A 20,003-nucleotide genomic window follows, 5' to 3' on the forward strand; every position below is an offset into this window, starting at 1 on the left:
TACCATATGGCGTCATGCTCAGCATATAAAGCTGGGGAAGAAGGAGGAAAGGGAGGACGTTCAGAGTGATGGCGTTTGTCTTCCCAAGTAACCATTAGGCGTGATGGAGCCCTGCTTTTCTGGAGATGGCTGGACACCTGCCTGCCCATGGGAAGGAGTGAAGGAATTCCTTGGTTTGCTTTGCTTGTGTGCGTGGCTTTTGCTTTTCCTATGAAACTGTCTTTACCTCAACCCACGAGTTTTCTCACTTTTACTCTTCTCATTCTCTCCCCCATCCCACTGTGGGGGGAGTGAGCGAGCGGCTGGGGTTAAACCACGACATTTGTTTTGGTAGAAGACTACTTTCCATGACAAAACTGCTACTGAAAACTGTGGCTATTTCAATCCACCCACAACCTTGCAAGTAGTAAGAGTGGGATTTCACGGATTCTGACAGCCTCCATGAAGACTCCTAACAGTAATAAAATACAGCAAATATGACAATGGCTGAAAGAGGTTGCTAAAAACTACTCCTTAAGATCAGCTGCCAAACCCAATGGTAAAGAAAAGGAGGGTCCAGCAGCCTTGGTTCTGGAGTGGGACTCAGAGCACTGCTGCTTGCTTCCTGAGACCCTCTGATTCCTTTTCTCTCTCCACTGGGTTTTACGCTTCCTACACTTTGGTACAGATATATTTATGGTTTTTATTTATTTCTTACGTTTTCTGTGGTTTTTCAGGTGATAACAGGGTATTAGGCACTGCTGACAGAAAAATTTGGTTTAAGTTCTTTATTATAAATTTGTTTTCCTAACAACCTGATTCTCTGTCTTCATAATATTAAAATAATAATATGGTATAATGACACAGGTGTACTGTGAGGTTCATATTATTAACAGGTATCAGTATGTTTAAAATCAGTAGAAAGGTAAGCTCCATTATGGACTTTCACTATGTTGTTATGCAGGTTTATTATCAGCATTGTTCTTGTCTGTTTGGCCACTATTTTGTTTTCCCAGTGTATAATGCTGCTGGAACTCCATGCGCATTGATCTTTATTTACCTCCGCACTAGGGTGTTCTTGCCATCAGCTCTTATAACACCAACTTTCACAGTAGCCAACTCTGTAATTCAGTCATGAAGTGAGAGGGGTAAGGTGATAACTTGCCTGCAGTTTCTAGAGGTTTGGCTCCATACAAATGGCTATTGACTTTCTTAAATTCTCCTAAAAAAGTGAGCTGCTTCAAAAGACAGATTTTAGAAGCAACTTTGCAAACTCTGAAACTGTTTCAAGTAGGTCAAATTGTATTTCCAAAGAAAATACTGCATATTACTTAAACGATACTATGGCCTATAGTGTTCTGTGATCAGCAAGTAGAAAATGCTCAGTGGCCATGAGTGGAAAAATACACTGAAATCACAATTGAAGTCATGGACCAGAGTTTTCAGGCAAGATATTGTATAATAGTGTCATTGTTAAGGGCTTCACAAATTAAATGTGCTTTGTAACAGGTTACACAGATGTTTTGTCTAGGGACTTCCACCCACCATTATATGTAGTATGAAAAATTAAATTAGTTGTAATATTACTAGCTTATCCAAGAGTTTATCAACCAACAGTACATGATAATGCCCTAAGGTACTTTCCGTCTGGCTTTACAACTCATAGTTATGATCTCAGAGTTAATCATCAAGTTGGGAGTGCTAAGTTAAAAGCAGACTGTACCAAATGAGATGAGATTCAGCTAATCGATCTTTGGACAGATCCAGTACAGTGTTAGAATGTTGGAGTTTATATGTAGCTACAGGTTTTAGTTACTGTTAGAGACTTTTTTACTAGCGTTTGCAACTAGAATGTATTTGCTATTTTGCTTTAAAACTTCTGTGTTACCCCGTACACTGTGCTTTGCTATTTTAAATATAACAGCAAAATAACTGCTGGTTATCGTCTTCTAGTTATGTTACTAGGTCAATTAAACCAGTTGAAATAAGAAAGTTCCCACAGTCAGGCACAGAAGAGGCTTCAGAATTGGCAGTGCCAAACAAAACGGCTTTTAAGGTCTGATTTAAAATACAAAGCCTTTGCCATACATAGGGCTGCAAAATATTAGGAATAAATGAGGCCAGGTGGCTGACTGTATATGCTCATTTGTGTATATAATGTTGTTGGGCAAGAAAGTCAAACAGATCCAAGCTCCTTTACAGAAGCTGTACCTTTTATTATTCTTAATACTACTTTACTTAATACTGCTGTTTTAAATCCCTGAAAAACTCTGCACAATCAGTTTGATAAAAAAGGCCATTCAATTGCATAGTAAAAGCTTCTGGGAAAACCTACTTACAGTAAATAGAAATTCATTTTCATGAGGAGCAAATACTGATTTTGCACATAAAGCTAAGGCTAAAGGTGGTACTCACCAGCTTCACACAGATGATGAAAGGCGGAGTTGCGTCTCTGAAGTGATGTATAGGAATTTTTGGTTTTGGTCTCTCCTGCAGGAAAAAGCAGTAGCCTTCAGTAGAGGGGCACACAGGGTTACTTGTTAGCTTAGTTTTAGGAGCTACTAAACACTAAAAGGGGAAAAAATTATTGAACAAAAAGTTACACACTACACCAGATCTGAATTAAGAGCTTTCTGCTGTTGAAAGGAGAAGATCTCACTCCTCTCCTCCACTGCTTCTTCCTTACCTCCAAGCTCTACTTTTAGCCCTTTCCCAAACAATTCCCTCTTTGCTCTGATTGCAAGGTATGCCGATTTAATAGCCCACCCCATAAAAAAATATGTTCTTTCTTTTTTTGGCAGGTTAATTTTCTGCCACTTTAGTGAGCTGCATCAGCTTATTATGCCATCAGAGAAGCATCAGAGCAGGCACAATAACAGATACAAAGGAGAATCTTTCCCTCTCAGTGCGAGCTGTTAAATGACTTATGCCCAACTGGGACTTCACCGTGGATCCAAGCTGCAGAATTTGCTAAGGATTCACAACAGGTTGCAGTACAATCTTCTTTACGACTGATCTGAGAGGATGGGTATGTCTTAGAAAGACAAATGCACAGGATCTATAACAGTTATGCTGACAGTATTACTGCACTGGTAGTTAGCAAGTCCTCAGTATTCCAGGTGAAAATCCTGAACTATTGCTTTCATGCAGCTGAAAGCACTCATTAGCTTCCCAGTATAGAATTTGATTTTACAGTTACTCTAGTCTAACCACAAACTGTATCTGAGGAGGTGCCCCTCCTCTCCCTCTACCCCTCCCTCAGTCCTACTCCCATCAGATATAAGGATCGTGCAACCTCAGGGTAATTTGATTCACAAGATAACTTGCTGGAAAACTTTTTATTTTGAGGGTTCCTTTTCTGCCAGATCAGCTAACTGAACCAAGTCACCCTTTAGCCACAAGATTGCTAGACCCATTATAAACAAAGCAGTGGGAGCATGTGGCTGAGGCCAGTGAGCGAAGTCAAACCACCCCTGCAGTTAGACTGGCTAAGCTGCAATGTCAAATTGCACTCTCAGAAGACTGCACCCATAGGATCTGATCCAATGCCCAGTGAAACTAAGAACTGTCTTTTCACCAACTGTTGTAGGGACTGAATCTGGATGAAACTTTACGCCAGGTCTTGAGCCAACTGCTATCACAAAATTAATACTGCAACAAGACAACATTTTTTTATATATATGGCTTGTTTATTGCTATCTAAATATCATGCTTCCTTGTCTAGGGAATCAAATGTTGCTGCCTACAATTTTAGGCTCCCAAGGAACCTATCAAAGTTTTATTCAGACACAGTATAACTATAATATACAGATAGGTTATAATTAATCACAGAAGCTTTCTTTATTTTAATAGATATTTGACTTTTATCCATCATGAGCCAAATTCTACGCTCACTTAAAAGAAAAAACTGTCAGTGAAGGCTATGTTTTACCCCATCATCAGAATCCTTTCAGAGTATGTATATTTTTGTCTTTCTAAACTGACTTCAGTGAGTGTGAGGTCCATAGTTCTGGCTCCATAGTTCGCACTGCAGTATCAATCCCCGGCTATCTATTCTGTCACAACCTCCTTACCAAATTGAGTTGCTACACAATATTTAAAATCAGTGATGTATTCTTTCATCACATTTCCCAAACACTTCCAGATCACAGTAAAGAATGCAAGAGTACTTACAACTAACCTCAGACTCTTCATAAGTGTAGAATCCTTTTGTTATTTTCTTTTCATCAACGTCACAAAATGCAGTTACCTGGCAAAACAGAAGCAGAGCATTTCAATACCATTCTTTGCTACCAGCAGACATTTCACCTGTAGCGTATCTATGTAAGTAGTGCTACAGGCAGGTGAATGAACACAGGAATAAGGCAATGCACCCTGGTCCTCCTATGGAGCTTAGAAATTTATTAAATCCTTTCCAGGTGTATCTTAAGGAGGTGGGCGAATTTTGCAGTTGTCTATGAGCACATTATGTTTTTATGAACATGAGAACAGATGATATAAGCTACTGACTGCATAAGAGAAAACATCTATGAGATCATCAACTTCATCCTCAGTGATGTGCTAAGTAAACTAAAAACAGAGACTAGCCTCCTCATTTTGGCACTTCCACGAAACACCTAGGATTAGATAATACAAACTGTCCTCTTTCTGCCCACCCAAGCATAAAATCTACCACCAGCTACCTCAGTATAACAGTGCTGCCCAACTGCTTTGGATGCTCTGGTAATACCAGCCTCAATTCTAGGTCATAACACACCAAGTCTGGGAATTCCTATGGTTTTGGGCTTTGTATTTTTCAACTGAAATGTTCAGTAGATTTGGTGTTTAAACACATATAATTACTGCTTCATTTTGGTTATTCTTACTGTAGTTATGGAAGCATTATTTGCAGCCCTAGTTGCCAAATATTTCAGATGGTTTTTTATTTGCATTCCTCATAAATATGCAGGCAGAATAAATGCCTGCAATCCAAAATACACAGTGGCCTCATTTTTGAACTCTTAGGTTGCCAGTAACATTTGGAAGACTTTCTAAAATAAACACAGCTATGTTTTCCTCTGACTTCCATTGTATCTCTTTGTATTATCTACACAGAACTCTTACACTGAAGCAGAACAGCTAAGATAGTTAAGGTCTTACAGAAATCAATTATTCTGGTGAAAGCTGGATAGCAGTTTTCCTATCTTTTTAATTGTTGCATTAAAAATTGATTAACAACACTTACTGCTGAGAAAATTTGAAAAGCCAAACAGCTGTTTATTAATTTATTAAGTTAGAGAAGGCTGCAAAAGGCTGGCTCGCTTTCTGTGTCTATAAATTTCTCTTACTCATTTTCTTCCTGTGATTAAGACAGTTTTCTTTTACCTAAGGTGACCTCATTCTGTTTGGGCAGAGGAAAACACTGACACAATAGCACTGGTGTCATAATGCTGAACTTTTGCATTCTTTATTGCTACTTCACTCCCGACGCAGAGTGCCACCTTTGCAGCCCAAGGGCAAAACCGCAGAGGAACAGAACTGTGTTACACGTGTTTTCAGGCAATGGCCAGATAGAGCTGCATTCTCTTGCAACATAAAAGGTGTTTCTACATCAAAAATACTTTGGAGATATTTCCAGTATCCAATGGAACAGTTTTCTATCCAAATCCTTAAATATGATAATATTAGTTCTTCCATTAAACATCGATGGAAAGAGAATACAAACAAAAATATCAAGGGACTACAAATATGGCTAAACACCACCACCATACCAAGTCAATGTGGAAAATACAGCTAATAAACTGGAGGGGGTGGGCAGGGATAGTCCTTGGAACCACTCAGACATAGACATTCATACCTGGAAAATAGGTTGCTTGAAAACAGGCACCAAAAGAAATAAAGAACAGAACATTAAGGAAACATTAAATTTTCACTTTGGGGCTGTATGACTAAAGGAATCACATTACACGCCAGCAGATCCAGACTTTTGCTTTGGATGATCCTGATGGAGGGATCACACTAAAGACACTTCCCCCTGTGTCAGGCATTATAATGGAAATAGAAAGAAACGAGGGAATTCAGGGCAGTACTAGGAAGTTACTACACACTGAACATGGTCTTTGTGGCTGATGCAGGCTGGGTTAGACAGTAGCAAACACAAGCAACTCCTTCAAGCACAAAGACTAAGAACTAGGATTTTTCTTAGGCTTTCTTTTTTCCTCTTAAACACAAGATAATACACTTTACATCCCTGACCCTATTTCCATGACCATTGTAATGCTTTATTGTAGTTGAAAAATCAGGTGGTGTGGACTAAGCACAGTGAACTACATCCCAAGATTTCCTCTACCCATCTTATATGTACATACATACACACACACACACGTATATAAATATGTATATATATGAAGGGAAGCAAGTAGAAGCCACTGTGGAAAGAGAGGTTACTTAGCTGTATACTTTTCATTCTGTGTTAACCACTTTTAAAATTCTCCAATATTCTGCAAATCTCAGTTCCACCACTAATGTTTTAGTGTCCTAGAAGTTGTGATCATTATAAACAAAATTTAGCAGGATACATCTTCACTGTCAACCCAACAGAGTTCTGGGAATAAATACAGTCCAATACATTGAGTTATCTTTCAATAATTGAAGCTATTTTTTCAGCTGCTTATACTCCTATAGATTTTAAAAACCAAAATAAACCACCAAAACTTTTGACATAAGGTAAAGTGAAATTCTATCTACACTTTAATGTCAGTAACTGAGAATTCAGCTGCAAGATCTGTGCCGGGAAGTATCACACCGTTCACCCTGACTGGTGCACAGATTGCTTCTTGACATGAATTGTGTTAGAGAACCAAAGATAGCTCTTGTTATCACTAGATTACCAATAATCATAACACTTCCCCTCATCCTGTGCCATAACTCATACTACCATGTGCAGAAAATTCTGCAAACTGCCTTTGCCATACTAACCACCCAGCCCCCAGACTATCTAGCACACGGAACTCCTGGTAACAGCAGCTGTGTGAAAAAAACCTAGACAGGTAAGTCTTCAACAAATTTCCCTTGGAAGATGGAAATGTCTCTAACCTTTTTTTGAGTTACCACTAAGTATAATTTTCAATGGATTCAGCCAGCTTAAATCTGATATTTACAGTATTATGAAACAGGTCAGACTTGAATGGGCAATTTTTCTGCCAGACTGTACACCATGTGGGTGGCCAAAATGTAAGTCAACTATTTTTCTGACACACACTATTTATTTTCCAATTAAAGAAAATCTGTGTCTGGAGTCTAAATACAGGACTTAAACACAGTTGTTTATCCTATAGGGAGAACCCAAGGCATCAGGCTTATATGAGCTATTTACTTTATACTATTAGGATAAACCCAGAGTTACCTATTTATTTTCCTGCATTACTGGGCTTCTTTCTGCTATCTTTTATGAAGACCATCTATCCATACATGAACTGCTGTCTCCCAGGGAGGAACCTATGAATTATAAAGCTATAAAGCAGTCTCAAGTTGGGTTTTTTCCCCTCCTTCTAGCAAAATGGCTCTTTTGCAATGCCTCTGACAATATGACACCATTGAAGCTTACAGAGTCCTCAGATCACACTTCAGTTTTAAGTAAATATGTAAATGATTTCATACTTCTGTTTTGAACATCACTTGTATGAAAATCTGCACAATTCCAAAACAAAGAAAAGACTATTTCTTTCAGCTAAAAATTGGAAGACAGAGATAGATATCTGTTATATACAAGCTACATAATTACTATAAGTAATTTTTATAAATATGGATTGCAACATACGTTAACAACGGTGTAAGGGGAAAAGGAGAAATAGTTTTCTCCCTCATAAGAGAAAGTTTATATTGCTCAAAAGATAAGATATTTACTCAAAAAAAATCTCTGCTGGGGAAGACACGTTTGAGGAAGATAAAAGCACTTCTCTGTCTGGTTCTTTTTAATAAACACAGCAGCTGTGTGAAGGGACACACAGGCTGGGTCTATCAGACCTCCCTGTGGTAAAAGGAGATTAATGAGCAGCAGATTAATCCTACTCCAAATGTACAAGCTAAGAAGTCAGTAAGAGTGGACTTAGGGTGCAACTGTAGTTATCTAGCTGTTTGAGCTGTGCTACTATTACACAAGAATTAATAGTTTCATCCTTGACTTGCGCACTGCCTTGTTGGCTACTGCAGAGGATGTTTCCTTATGCTTCCCATTCCACTCAGATTTCCTAATGGAAAAACTGAAAGATTTCATCAGCCTAATAATGTCCCTTTATGGTGAACAATCTTTATAGGATTTTATTCCCTCATCTTTTCACCTGTGGTGTGCTTTAGGTCTGTAATGATCATTTACAGAAAGCAACAAAATGTAACCACAGCAAATTCTCAAGATTTGTTCTAGCTGAAAGGATACAAGAGGCAAGTTTTACAAGGGAGAGTGAATAACTTAGTAGAGCCCGACAGAAAAAATGGACAACCCTTTTGATAAATTGTCACGTGCACATCATCTCCTCTCCCTCCTCATTACATCAATTGGTCTCACAGAATTTATCTTTAAAGAAGACAACCTGCAAACTCTCTACAAAATCCTGTAAGAGCAGATCCTCCCTATTGCATTCTCTCCACATCTCATGCAATCCTTCATCCATTTTAAACTTCTAGTGACCCTGTTGATACTTCTATTTATAATTCTTTAATTCAAACTTACATAAAGCCTCGGAAGCACGTTAATATACATCTCCACAAAAGTTAAATCAATTTTGGCCATTCATGTCAAAACAAAGTAACCAAAAGCATTATAATGCAAGTTTAAATAGATACAGTTAATGACAAACAGAACAAGACATGCAGAGGCATAAACATCTTCCAGTACACCACAAGTGGAACCATGAAACTAGCAAGCAACTCCCCCTCACAATCTGCAGGATTTTCAGTATCAGGGTGCTGCTTTTCTTTCACCTCTTCAGCATTACAGCCATGACAGAAGCTGCAGGTATCTTTAGATTCCAAGCATGTATTTCATGACTCCACTTAAAGACACTATTCCATTAAAGATAGCAGCATCTTCCCTCTTTGCACATATACATAAACAAAGTTGCTCAAGAGAATTTTAATACCAGAATCCAACATGCAAAATAAGCTTCTAAATATTGTACATACAAAATTTCCCTTATTACATACAACTGCCTTTATATGTAACACTGTGGGGACTAGTTGAAGTGTCTCACTTCTCTAGAACAGATAACTACATTAGTTATGGCAGTAACTTTTCAAGTGTGCATGCCTCTGTACTGACAAAACGGACACTGCAAAAAGCACATCTTCCTGAATGGAAGCAGCAGGGAGATTTCCCTGCCATATTTCAGCATGAAGTATTTGCTATAGTCCAAAATGAAGCCTCTGTTTTACCCCATGTCATTTTAGGATGCTTTATACCTGGATTTAACTGAAGCTTTCACATTTTACCTCTCTCACCTTGTTCTGTAGGCTCTCTTTTAACTCACTTCCACATTGTCATTTTGTCTTTCGCTCCACAGTCAAGGTGGGTGTAATATTGTTTCATTTATTTATATTTCTTTGCTTTTATACGTCCCCACTTCAGTCTCTCATACTGCCATTCATATACTTTAGAGTAGTTAAAATGCTACAAAACTTAACCATTTTTTGCTTTTGTGAGTGAGCTGAAGGATCATAGTTCAACAACATGGTTTAGTGATGTCTCTCTTAGAAAAAGGTGAAGAGAAACTAACATATGATTTTAAATGGTTAATGAGCTAGGAAAAAGGGTATACAAAATACTTTCTTGAAGCTTTCAAGTTTGCCATTGGCGGACAGGGTTGTCATAGAGAAACTACATGGGCTGGCTGTGTACTAGTACTCTTTCCATGCCACTAATTAGCTGATGCTTATTTCGTCCTTTCCCCCTCCTTTTCTGTTAGCTACTTGAGCACTATTTTCAGCTATCGGAAATGACACAAAATGTTAATGCTGAAGTTCTCCTTTTAGCTAAAGTTTGATGGAGAATAAAAGAGCAGACAAGACAGCTCAGAAACCCTCCAGGCATATGTAGCATCCCAAAAACATTTGGTTTCCATCTTCGGCTGCAAATTATAGACAAGACGGATGTGTTTTAAACAAAAAAAGGTCTGTTCGACTTCATTCTTGCAGAAATGCTAATACTGAACCACTGTCAACTGCGTGAATCAAGAATGGGACAGCCAGGAAACAGAATTTCCCTAAGAATACTGAGATCCTGGTAATTAATTCATAAAAAACCTACTAGTTGAATAATTTTTTTCTTGTGTTGCTGTTTAGCAAAAATACTGACCCTTGGATTTTTGCCTGAACTCTTTGGAAACAAAGCATTATTTTAATATTCACCATACAGATGTCTGAAGTAAAAGAGAGAATATTGCTTAGGTGTCCTTTTCTCTTTTAACATAGCCGTAATTCAAATTCAGACTATTTTCCAAACAGACTAAAGTAATAATTTGTTAGTGAGCATGAACATACACAGACTGCTGCTTCCTGGAATTGCCAACATTTTGTTTTCTAAGAAACAATGCTGTTCAGCATGCAACATATTTATACTTTTCAAACATCTCACAAAAACCTAGTCAGTATAAGAAATGCAATTGCTTTGTTTATGGGGTTCTAAAAATACTAGAAACATTCTTTTTTGAAAAAGACGTTTTCTTACATGCCCTAAGCTTGACAGTTCAAACTAATTAATTCTCTTCCTGAAAATTTAGTACAGTTTAGCTTCTATCAGAATTACAAACTAATACAAGCTGTATGTAATAGGTTGGGGGGGGTGGGGGGTGTTTATTATTTATTCTAGGAGTATGTGTCACAAATTTTCTACAGGTACTTAGTGCCAATTTAGAAAACAACCCTGCTGTGACTCCACATTCCAACTGAAATCAGTCTCATGACATCTAATGAAATTCTGAATCTCAATAAAATGATGCAGCAACAGTGAAACAGAGCAGAGGTGAAATTTTAAAGTCTAAACTGACTTAAAGTATAAAAACAACTGAAAATAAATTTAGACAGTTAAATTATACAGCTTAGTTAAATTATACAGCTTATTTTGGCAATTTTACCTGCCCTTCAAATGGTACTAGACCTTTTAAGATCACACTGGTTTACACAACTGGACCTTCAGAGGAGAAAATGGTAAGTGTATTGATGTAGTACATCATATTTTGTCTTAAGGGGCTTTTGGAATTGTATTTTAAGGGTGTCTATTTTACACAGTTGATGAATTCATATCCCAGGGCCTCCATTTACAGGACAACACAAGATTCTACTTGTAGATTCAAAATGATACTGAATCTCTAATGTTCTCGTAATTAACAGAATATATGAAAGCTTAAATCTGGTTAAGGTAGTCCTTAAAGGGTGAGACAGGAAAAGTATTTTATTGGGTTTAGGGCTGGAAAGGACAAAGCAACAACTACTTACAACCTTTGTTCGTATGGGATTTTAGAGTCTTTGGTAAGAGTTGAAGATTAGTCACAAAATACCTGAAGTATTTTTGAGGAAAAGTGTAACATGGAGTTTAACTAGCCTCCTTTTACTGTTATTAATGTAAAATAAAATGAAAGCTCTCATGAATTACCTACTGCAAAATTTATGAATTTATTTCCTGAAACTCCAGCAGCATAATCCTTTGATTAGCACTTGGAGAAGTGAGATGTTTTAACTACTTCTACAGCCTTTTGCCAATGACTTACTATGAAACATTAGGATATCATTTCAGCTTCAGTTCTGACTGAGACGGATAGACTTGGGATCTCACTTTTGGAAAAGCTAGGAAGTTACAATGGCAATCACAATGAGCCTGAACAACTACATAAAACTAGTGCTTTTATCACTACAGATAACACTAATTTCATAAGAAATTAGCTATCTAAAAGCTAGGCCTCTGGTCTCACTTAGGACGATGCAAGTCACTTTCTGAAGCTATTTATCTTTGTTAGTTATCGAGAAAACCTCTGAATGCTTCAGATAACACCAGACTTAGTGGATAAAGTTTGATTACTCTACATAAGGTATTAAGGATCAGACTGTGACTGCCTTTTAGCAGTAGTTTTCTGCAGTACATTTGCAAAATGAGTCATACTTGGCATGTGCAATTGCATCTGGCATGTAAGCTTGCTAAATGTGTCTGGTATAGTATCCAGTAATTAATAGGTTAATGCTCAATGCAGTATTTCAATCTCAAACTAAAGCATACTGGAATATGTGCAATTGTAACCTTGACAGAAGCAAAATAGTATCATGGCCTGCAACACTGCCAAAACAAACGTTATGTAAAGGTCAGCTGGAAAGAACGTCAAGATCCAGTTAATTAGAACCACACTGTCAGTGCTAGCATACTGGGGAATGAAGGTTGTTCCTTACTGAAGAAGAGGTAAGCTTTGGTTCTTTGGCAGAAAAATGGCAAAAACCCCACCAATATTATTTTTCTCTTGCCCTTTTTATCACCTCTGCAGTGATACCCTCAAATTATCATTGTGTTTGCTGAACAGGATGTGAAGTCCTGAATGAGTCACCTATAGAAGGAGGTGGCAAATGTAACCCAAAGCTAGAGAGGTGTTCTATCTTAATACCAATCTCCATTTTGGTTTGGCACAAAAAAAGCTAGAAAACAAGACAAAACTATAAAAACCCAACACCTAAGATGGTGAGACACTGCTACAAAAACATCATAGTCTATTTTTTTCATAACATCTCAAAAATCTACCAGACAAGCTGCCATCTCTTCCCTTGGAACTTATTCTCATAATTTTGCAGACAGAAAAGTGCAATGGCTGCTAGTAAGTTAGTGGAATTCACAAAGTGCTCTGCAAAGTACTAATGAAAGAGAACATTTTCATAAACCCCCCGAAGTCATGTGCACACAGCACTGCATGACCAAGATAACTCAATACATTTAATGAACAGTTCTGTCCTCTTTGAATGAAGTAACTGATTAGAGACACATCGCATTTAATCTTTCTTCATACAGTTCCACTGCCACATGACCGCAATGAAAGAGGGATGGCATTGGAATAGCAAGCAGGAAATTCAGGTTCAATTCTTGTGTTGTATATTTACTGTATGAGTGTCTCCTATGTCTATTCAGTAATTTCAACTATGGGTATACAAATTTCTTCTTTTTTTTCTTTTTTAATATGTGTGTGGTCTGAGGGCCACAACATTAATCAAGCTTATATATATATATTTGTCATTTTGTCTTCCCATCCATATTTTTAAGAAAAGAAAACACATTCGGTAATAAAATGAATGTTCTGTGGCTCTTTATAAGAAACAGCCATTTGACTTTAGCCCTAAAGCCTTTATCTAACAAAAAGTTATTACACAAAAGAAAATGCTATAAAAGTAAGGTATTTAAACTCTCCGACAAATCTCTCCTGAGAAGTATCTGCCATTGCCAAATATAAGTAACCTCCGCATTTTCAATTGATTGTAAATTGAATTAGATAGTCATGTACAATAGTTTCTACTCACCTGTTCACCCCACATCCCACCCCTATTTTTAAACAATCAAGCTTTTCAAAAGGGAGTTACAGTACAACTACTCCTCATAATACAATCCAGGCTAATCAGCATCTGATAGGCACCTGTGCAGTATCCACTTAGGAACTGGGCAAATATTATACATGTATGAATAATCCTGGACAAGGCAGTTTAGTATTATACCTACTAAATAAAGAGTTATTCTACTCAACTTGTGTACGTGGATACTACATGGTTAGTTACACAGTAGCAGGCTATGAACAGTTATATAGTGTGTCTAACCTACTACCATGCTTAGTCACAGCAAGCAGGAACATGGGTGCATATGTTGCACTACATACACACCATACGCTCTAAATAAAGTAATACAGCATTTTAAAATAAGAAATACATTATGCAGAATATTGAGAATTTCCCCAATTTATATTAATCAACTAGTACTCTGGGGACAAAATAGCTTATGAGAATTTTGCTACATTATGTTAGAAGCAGCAAGGAGGCATACAAAGGAGAAGAAAGTAGTTTTGTACAGATGTCACCCATTCTTACTAGCTCACCTTTTTCCGATTAGCTGGTGACAAGCTTCTGTAGAGCTTCTTGCCTTGCTTGCCAGCATTCCAAATGGTGAATGATGTCCAGGAGCTCAGGACTCTCTCTTCAAGAAACCTGACTCGGTGATTCCAGATGGTTCCCCTGGAGAGTTAGAAAAAGGGTGGATTTTGACCCCTAAAACTTTTAGCATTATTATATACCTATATGCATATGTACATACTCACATACACATAAATCTGATCAAACTGATTCATACAGGAGACAAAAACCAAAACATTATGCTAGAAATTTCTGAGGAAAATTTAAACTGTTGCTAGAAAAAAAGAAATTCTGTGGCAGTTCTCAGACAAAAATCATTAGGATAGATTTGAAGCTGTAGCTAAACCACTATTATTTTCAAGAACCCTAACAGAAGATCACAAGAAGATGAAAAACTGTGGCTATGGTAATCAAATTCAATACCGACAATTCCAACTGCCCACCAATACAGTGTTTGCCCATACCTGTACTCACCACATGAACTGCTCTATAACACTGCAGTGCATAGGGGCAAACTATCTCCTAAATCCAAGATGACCTCTTCATGTTCCATCTGCCCATGCTTTCATTCTCCTTTGTCAATGTGAAGTTGAAATCTCACAAATTCAGTACTCCAATCGACCCAAATATACAGCCCAATACTACAATGAAAGTCCATTTACATTTTGGTATTCAGCTCATCTTCAACAAGTCAGTTTTCAAAGCTCTGAATCAGAAGACACCCGTACAGCAACAAATAATCACTGAACTGCAAAGTCACACGCAACACAAACTGTTACACACCATTCACGCTTGTGAATGTGCACGCACACACTTTAGACCAAATAAGAGAGATCTAATTTTAAAGGTTCCAAAGTATTATTCCGCAGTGATATGAATGTGACTGTGCCTTTATTTGAAGACGACTTTCGTAAGAAATAGCACTTCTAGAAACACGGAGCAGTGGAAATTATTTTTCTTTTTTTTCTTTTTTTTTTTGGAAGAAGTGGTATGCCTTATAAAACTTCTTAAAAGATGCTTTAGAAAAAAAGCAAGCTGGCAAATGTCTGTGTCCAATTACACCTTTATGTCTTCATATTTGTAATAAGTTCCACAATATAATTTAAGCCAGGCAGTTGAGATAAACAACTGTGAGACTAATACCAAATGATGAAGCACATGGCTTTGGAACCAGTAACAAGGGAACACCTAACATCTTTAAATACTGAAGACCCATTGAGATCTTCAGCAAGTTCAAGACAGGTTCTTGGAAAGAGAAGACAACTTCAAGGAATGCATTTTGTTCATGGACCATTCCTCCCAACTGTCAAATTCACTTTGACAACTACAACTTTTGTGTGTGTGTGTGTGTGTGTGTACATGTGCACGTACACACATTTCCTATCACTTTCAATCAGATATGCTTTTAAAACAGCAGTTCCCACCCTATAATGTAATATTTAAGACTACATAATTTACAATGGTTTAAACAAAACTGCCTGCTGTTAAGAACATCTGTTTTATGTCCAGGGTTCATTTAATATTCATTAACTAGGAACCTATCTCATACTTAATATGTTAACAGTTTTCTAGATACAATAAATTGATTTCCTCAATTTATGGCTTGACAGACAAGTCTTCCTAATCTACATCTCTTGAACAAGGCACCTTGAGTTGAAAATTTCCTTCATAGGAAATTCTGATAAACACCTAATTGTCTTTCCTTTCTGAAAGCATTTCTTCAAATAGGTTTTTTTCCATTTGCTTTATCATGACAGAACACAATACACTTTATAACAACTTGTTCTACAATTTGTAATACATCTTGTGATCCAAGAAATTAGATGCTGAAATTAGTTAAAGCATTAACAGAAAAAAAACCTAGCAATTTGCCTGTGAGATCCTAAAGCTGCCTATGGTTTTCTTTGTCTGGAGAAGCACTTATTATTTCCTACCAATATACCTTCTTCACAATTCAAGTTTAAGCCCCACAGTCATCTGACTATATCAAGTTGGTATGGAATTTAAACACCAAAATACTCAAAGAATATGTTATTTCTTGTGCTTCAAATAAGGCTTCTGATTCATGAGTCAGCAGAGGTTATTGCAGACCAGCAAGCTACTTCTGGTCTGCAAGTGCAGCTTGCCATTTTATAGAAAAATCAAAATCCATTCAAGCTTCCTTGATGCTAAGGATCTAAACTGTCCAGGTGGGTAGAGTGTCAGGAACAGGAGCTGCTACAGCTATGCTGTTGTGAGTCATTCTCATCAATGAATCAGACTGCTCCATCTCCTAGTTGCAGTTCTGATTATCCATAATCCTGTATGCATTACACCAATTTTGGTTCTCTTATAAAACTGTAAATACATGAGTATGATCACTAGACATGTCTGATGATCCAGCATTACAGTAACATCTGACTTCTATGAAACATTTTCAAATTTTTTCCTTTTGTAACAGGTTATCAAATGTCACAAAGCCAAATTTATTGTTCCAAATTATTCTTATGAAGTATACCTCTGAGGTACAAGTATTTGAGGTCATTGAGGTTAATAGGTAACCTAATTTGTTCCCAAAAGTTTGTTAGCAAACTTTTCTAATATTTTACTGACAGGAATTTTGTGTTGTTCCTTCACATCCCTGAGTTATGGTTTGAAGAACATGAAACCCTCATAGCACTAAGACATATGGATTCTTGCTGGGATTATTCGTTAGCTCCAGAGAGCCCACTTCACTTCAGCGTGCAATTTTTCAGCACAGCCAAATCCTGCTTAGCACTTCATCATTGATTGTGGTGTGAATAACTTGGAAAGAACTTCAAACACAAAGAAATGTACCCAAGAAGAACAGTTACTCCATATAAAATTTCCGCACTGTTTTGAAGACTACGGCCATGCACCAGCACTTCAACTAATGGAGAGAAAAAAAAAAAATCTTGGATTTGATTGCAAATCTCTTCTAATGCAACCACAAGCTGCATTCCTGCTGCAGAGCTTTAGCTGCTGCTGGCATCCTTTGACACTTGCCTGTTTCCATGTTCATTAGAGTATACTATATTCCCAGAAGAAAAGTTAAAGGAAAGAAATATGAAGGTCAAGTATTTTTCCAGCATCCTTTTACTGGAAATTTTAGAGCTTCTACTAGCTTCTAAAAAGGAAGATTATTGCTTTACACGTAAATGGAAAGGTTTTAAAACTGATTTTACTTTGAAATGTGACTTCATAAGGATAACACTGTATTACATTCCAGGGGTACTTCAGAATCTGTTCTATTGACTTGAGTGACAAAGGCAAGCTTCTTTTCCACTTGAGTTTGCAAAGTTAAGAAAGCTAAGGAAAAAACAGGCAACCTTAAAAGGCATTAAAAAATTATCAACTAACTTCTTGGTGTAGGGCAAACACTGGGAATCTACATCCAGGCACAGAGAAAGTGTTTCTATTAGTCATGGAAATGTCCTGGTACATTTAGTATTGGTTGCTTCCAGACAGTATGCATTTGCTGTCTAGGTGATGGGTGCCTATGTTCCACAGAAGTCCCTATAGAGGTAAAATTCAAACAGACCAAATCTCATTGTTGGTAATCACCCACAAAGATTTCAGACTGAAGCAGATTTACTGACCCAATCTTATCTATGAATGTTACATTGAGAAATGCAAGTGCAGAAAGTATTTAAGGGAATTGCACTCAGAAATAAAAGGATATGAAACTCATTAAACTCCAAATTAATTGGATCACTGTTCAAATACAAGAATATTGTCAGACAGCATCATTTAAACACCAATAAATGGCTTTCTTAAATACCTATTTTGGGTTGTGAAAATGAAGCCAATATACTCAGCACTTGTGATTTTTTGCTTGCATCACTATGAGGCATTCTCATTAAAATGCTCACAGAAAAGTATTTAAAAATCACATCCCCATATTGTATGTGCCCTTTTTAACGAAAATTTTAAGTTATATAGAACACTTTGCAGTCTTGAGTTAACCTTGAAATACTTTTAACAGTGCAAGCTGAGATCATCGGATAAAAACAGAATTGAGGGGAGAATTTGTGACTGAGCTTTAGAGTGACAACCACAGACTTAATCTTTGTGAAAACATGCTCTGCACTAACAATGTATCTCACATGTTGAAGCAAAAGGTAGCTTACAGAGTGTCAGAAGAGAGAGTTTCAGTTACTCCCTTCAGGTTTCCATTTCACCTAATTTGCCACATTTTTTGATGGTTCCAGAATAGATAACTGGGATTCCTGCCTTGAGGGATCAGGGAACGCCATTTTCCCATCCTTTAAGAGCCAGTGCAGGTGCAACAGATGGAAACCATAGCAACGTGCAAAGGATGATTAAAGAAAATGCCTGAAACGATCTAGAAGTTGTACAAACCACTACTCAGAGATGATTCTCACAGCTATTTTCAGACTTTGCATTATTACATATTCATAGCCACCAGCAAAAACTAGGAGGTATTATTACTCTGCATCATCCCAAATCAAGGCTGCTTTTCCTACCCATGTCAGAAGGGATTAAAGTAAGCAGTTTCCCAGTAGCCTTTAGTATCATTTCCTAGCCCATATTCAGTTAACCAGATTTTCCTCAGCCAGAAGGTGGGATACAAATTGTTCTGACTGTAGAAGGTAGTTCCCACATCTTAATACTCCTCCTTGACCCAAATTCTTGAAGTACATTATTTTCCCAATTTCTTTCATTTTCTTGTCACTTCTTTACTTTACAAAAGAAATGTAAGAAGTACACATTTTTCTACTTGGAAAATCATTCTAGAGGCTTATATAATTTTCCTAAGATCTCACTTGCCATGGCCCCTCAATACTCATCAGTTATGTGGTCTGGAAGGAAGAAGAGGAGCCAAAGTTCTGCAGGAGTGAAATGAGGGTATTCATGCAGCGGGTGAGAATGACTACGAAGTGTGTTCCTCAGTCCCAAGTAGTTATTACCATACCATCCACCCAAGTAATATAACAATGGAGCTCTGTTAAAATGTGTGGTGACCTACTGACTGAATACAGGAGTCAAGAAACATCTGCTCTACTCCTATTTTGAAATGAAAGATAATGTGACAATAAAAGCTATATGATTTAATGTCTGAGCTCAGTTAAATCTCGCCATATTGTTTGACTGCCTTTCCCCTCCTTCCCCCAGTGAGGCTACATAAGTGAATCAACAGAGCAGACAGATGTACAAGTACTTGAGAAATGCACAAATACAAGCCCAATATCCTAAACAGTACTGGAATTTTAGGCATTGATTACCATTCACAGTAATACTATAAATCTGACCTTTTCTGTATACGTTGGTCCCGCACCCTACTCAGGTAACACCAGACAGGAAGAGGAGCTATTCAAGCGAACGGCCTCTTCCAGTGTTGTTTTTATTCATGGCAGGATAATAGAGTTTTATATATAGGTGAATCTCACCTGATAGATGATCCAGAGATGGAAGAACAGAGAACTTTTTAATCACAGTGAGAGCTGAAAGAACAGATTCTTTATAGCTAGTTTTGCATGCGGAATTCAAGGTTCTTACACTCCACAGGAAATTCAGAAATGAATCCCATTTGAACCTTGACCATACTGGTGAATAAACTGATTTTTTTTGTCGTTGTTGTTCTGTTGAACTTCATGTGAACTTATTAATTGCTGGACCATATCGTCCCACTGAGTTATTACATTTACACTGTTAATAGGTTCTATTAATGTCTGAGTTCATCTTCAGGTCATGGGTCATTAACTGAGGCATGGTTTGCATTGTGGCCTATTTTTCATGAAAGGCTTATTAAGAAAGACAGAGACTATCAATGTTAATGCCATTTACTTTTCAAGAATCTAATGAGGTCATTAGTTTCCATGTTTAATTGAAGTGCCAAATGCAAGCATAGAAGATAAAAACGCAGTTGACCTCATCTTTATTTC

General features: G+C 37.3%; 1 protein-coding gene across 12 annotated transcripts in view; it reads right to left on the bottom strand.

Moving 5' to 3' along the window:
• B3GNTL1 (UDP-GlcNAc:betaGal beta-1,3-N-acetylglucosaminyltransferase like 1) overlaps positions 1-20,003 on the bottom strand; it is a 144,474-nt gene that overhangs the window by 13,082 nt on the left and 111,389 nt on the right. For 8 of the 12 annotated variants that reach the window (XM_072880775.1, XM_072880776.1, XM_072880774.1 and 5 more), the window contains 3 exons: positions 14,064-14,199; positions 4,160-4,228; positions 2,395-2,547 (listed from right to left, as the gene is read on the bottom strand). In XM_072880775.1, the coding sequence (XP_072736876.1) occupies positions 2,395-2,547; positions 4,160-4,228; positions 14,064-14,199 (358 nt within the window). Of the gene's footprint in view, positions 1-2,394; positions 2,548-4,152; positions 4,229-14,063; positions 14,200-20,003 lie in introns of those variants that run through there. The other 4 variants (XM_072880779.1, XM_072880781.1, XM_072880784.1 and 1 more) reach the window with 3 other exon arrangements.

This window comes from Ciconia boyciana, chromosome 16, assembly GCF_034638445.1.
Source record: "Ciconia boyciana chromosome 16, ASM3463844v1, whole genome shotgun sequence".
NCBI lineage: Eukaryota > Metazoa > Chordata > Aves > Ciconiiformes > Ciconiidae > Ciconia > Ciconia boyciana.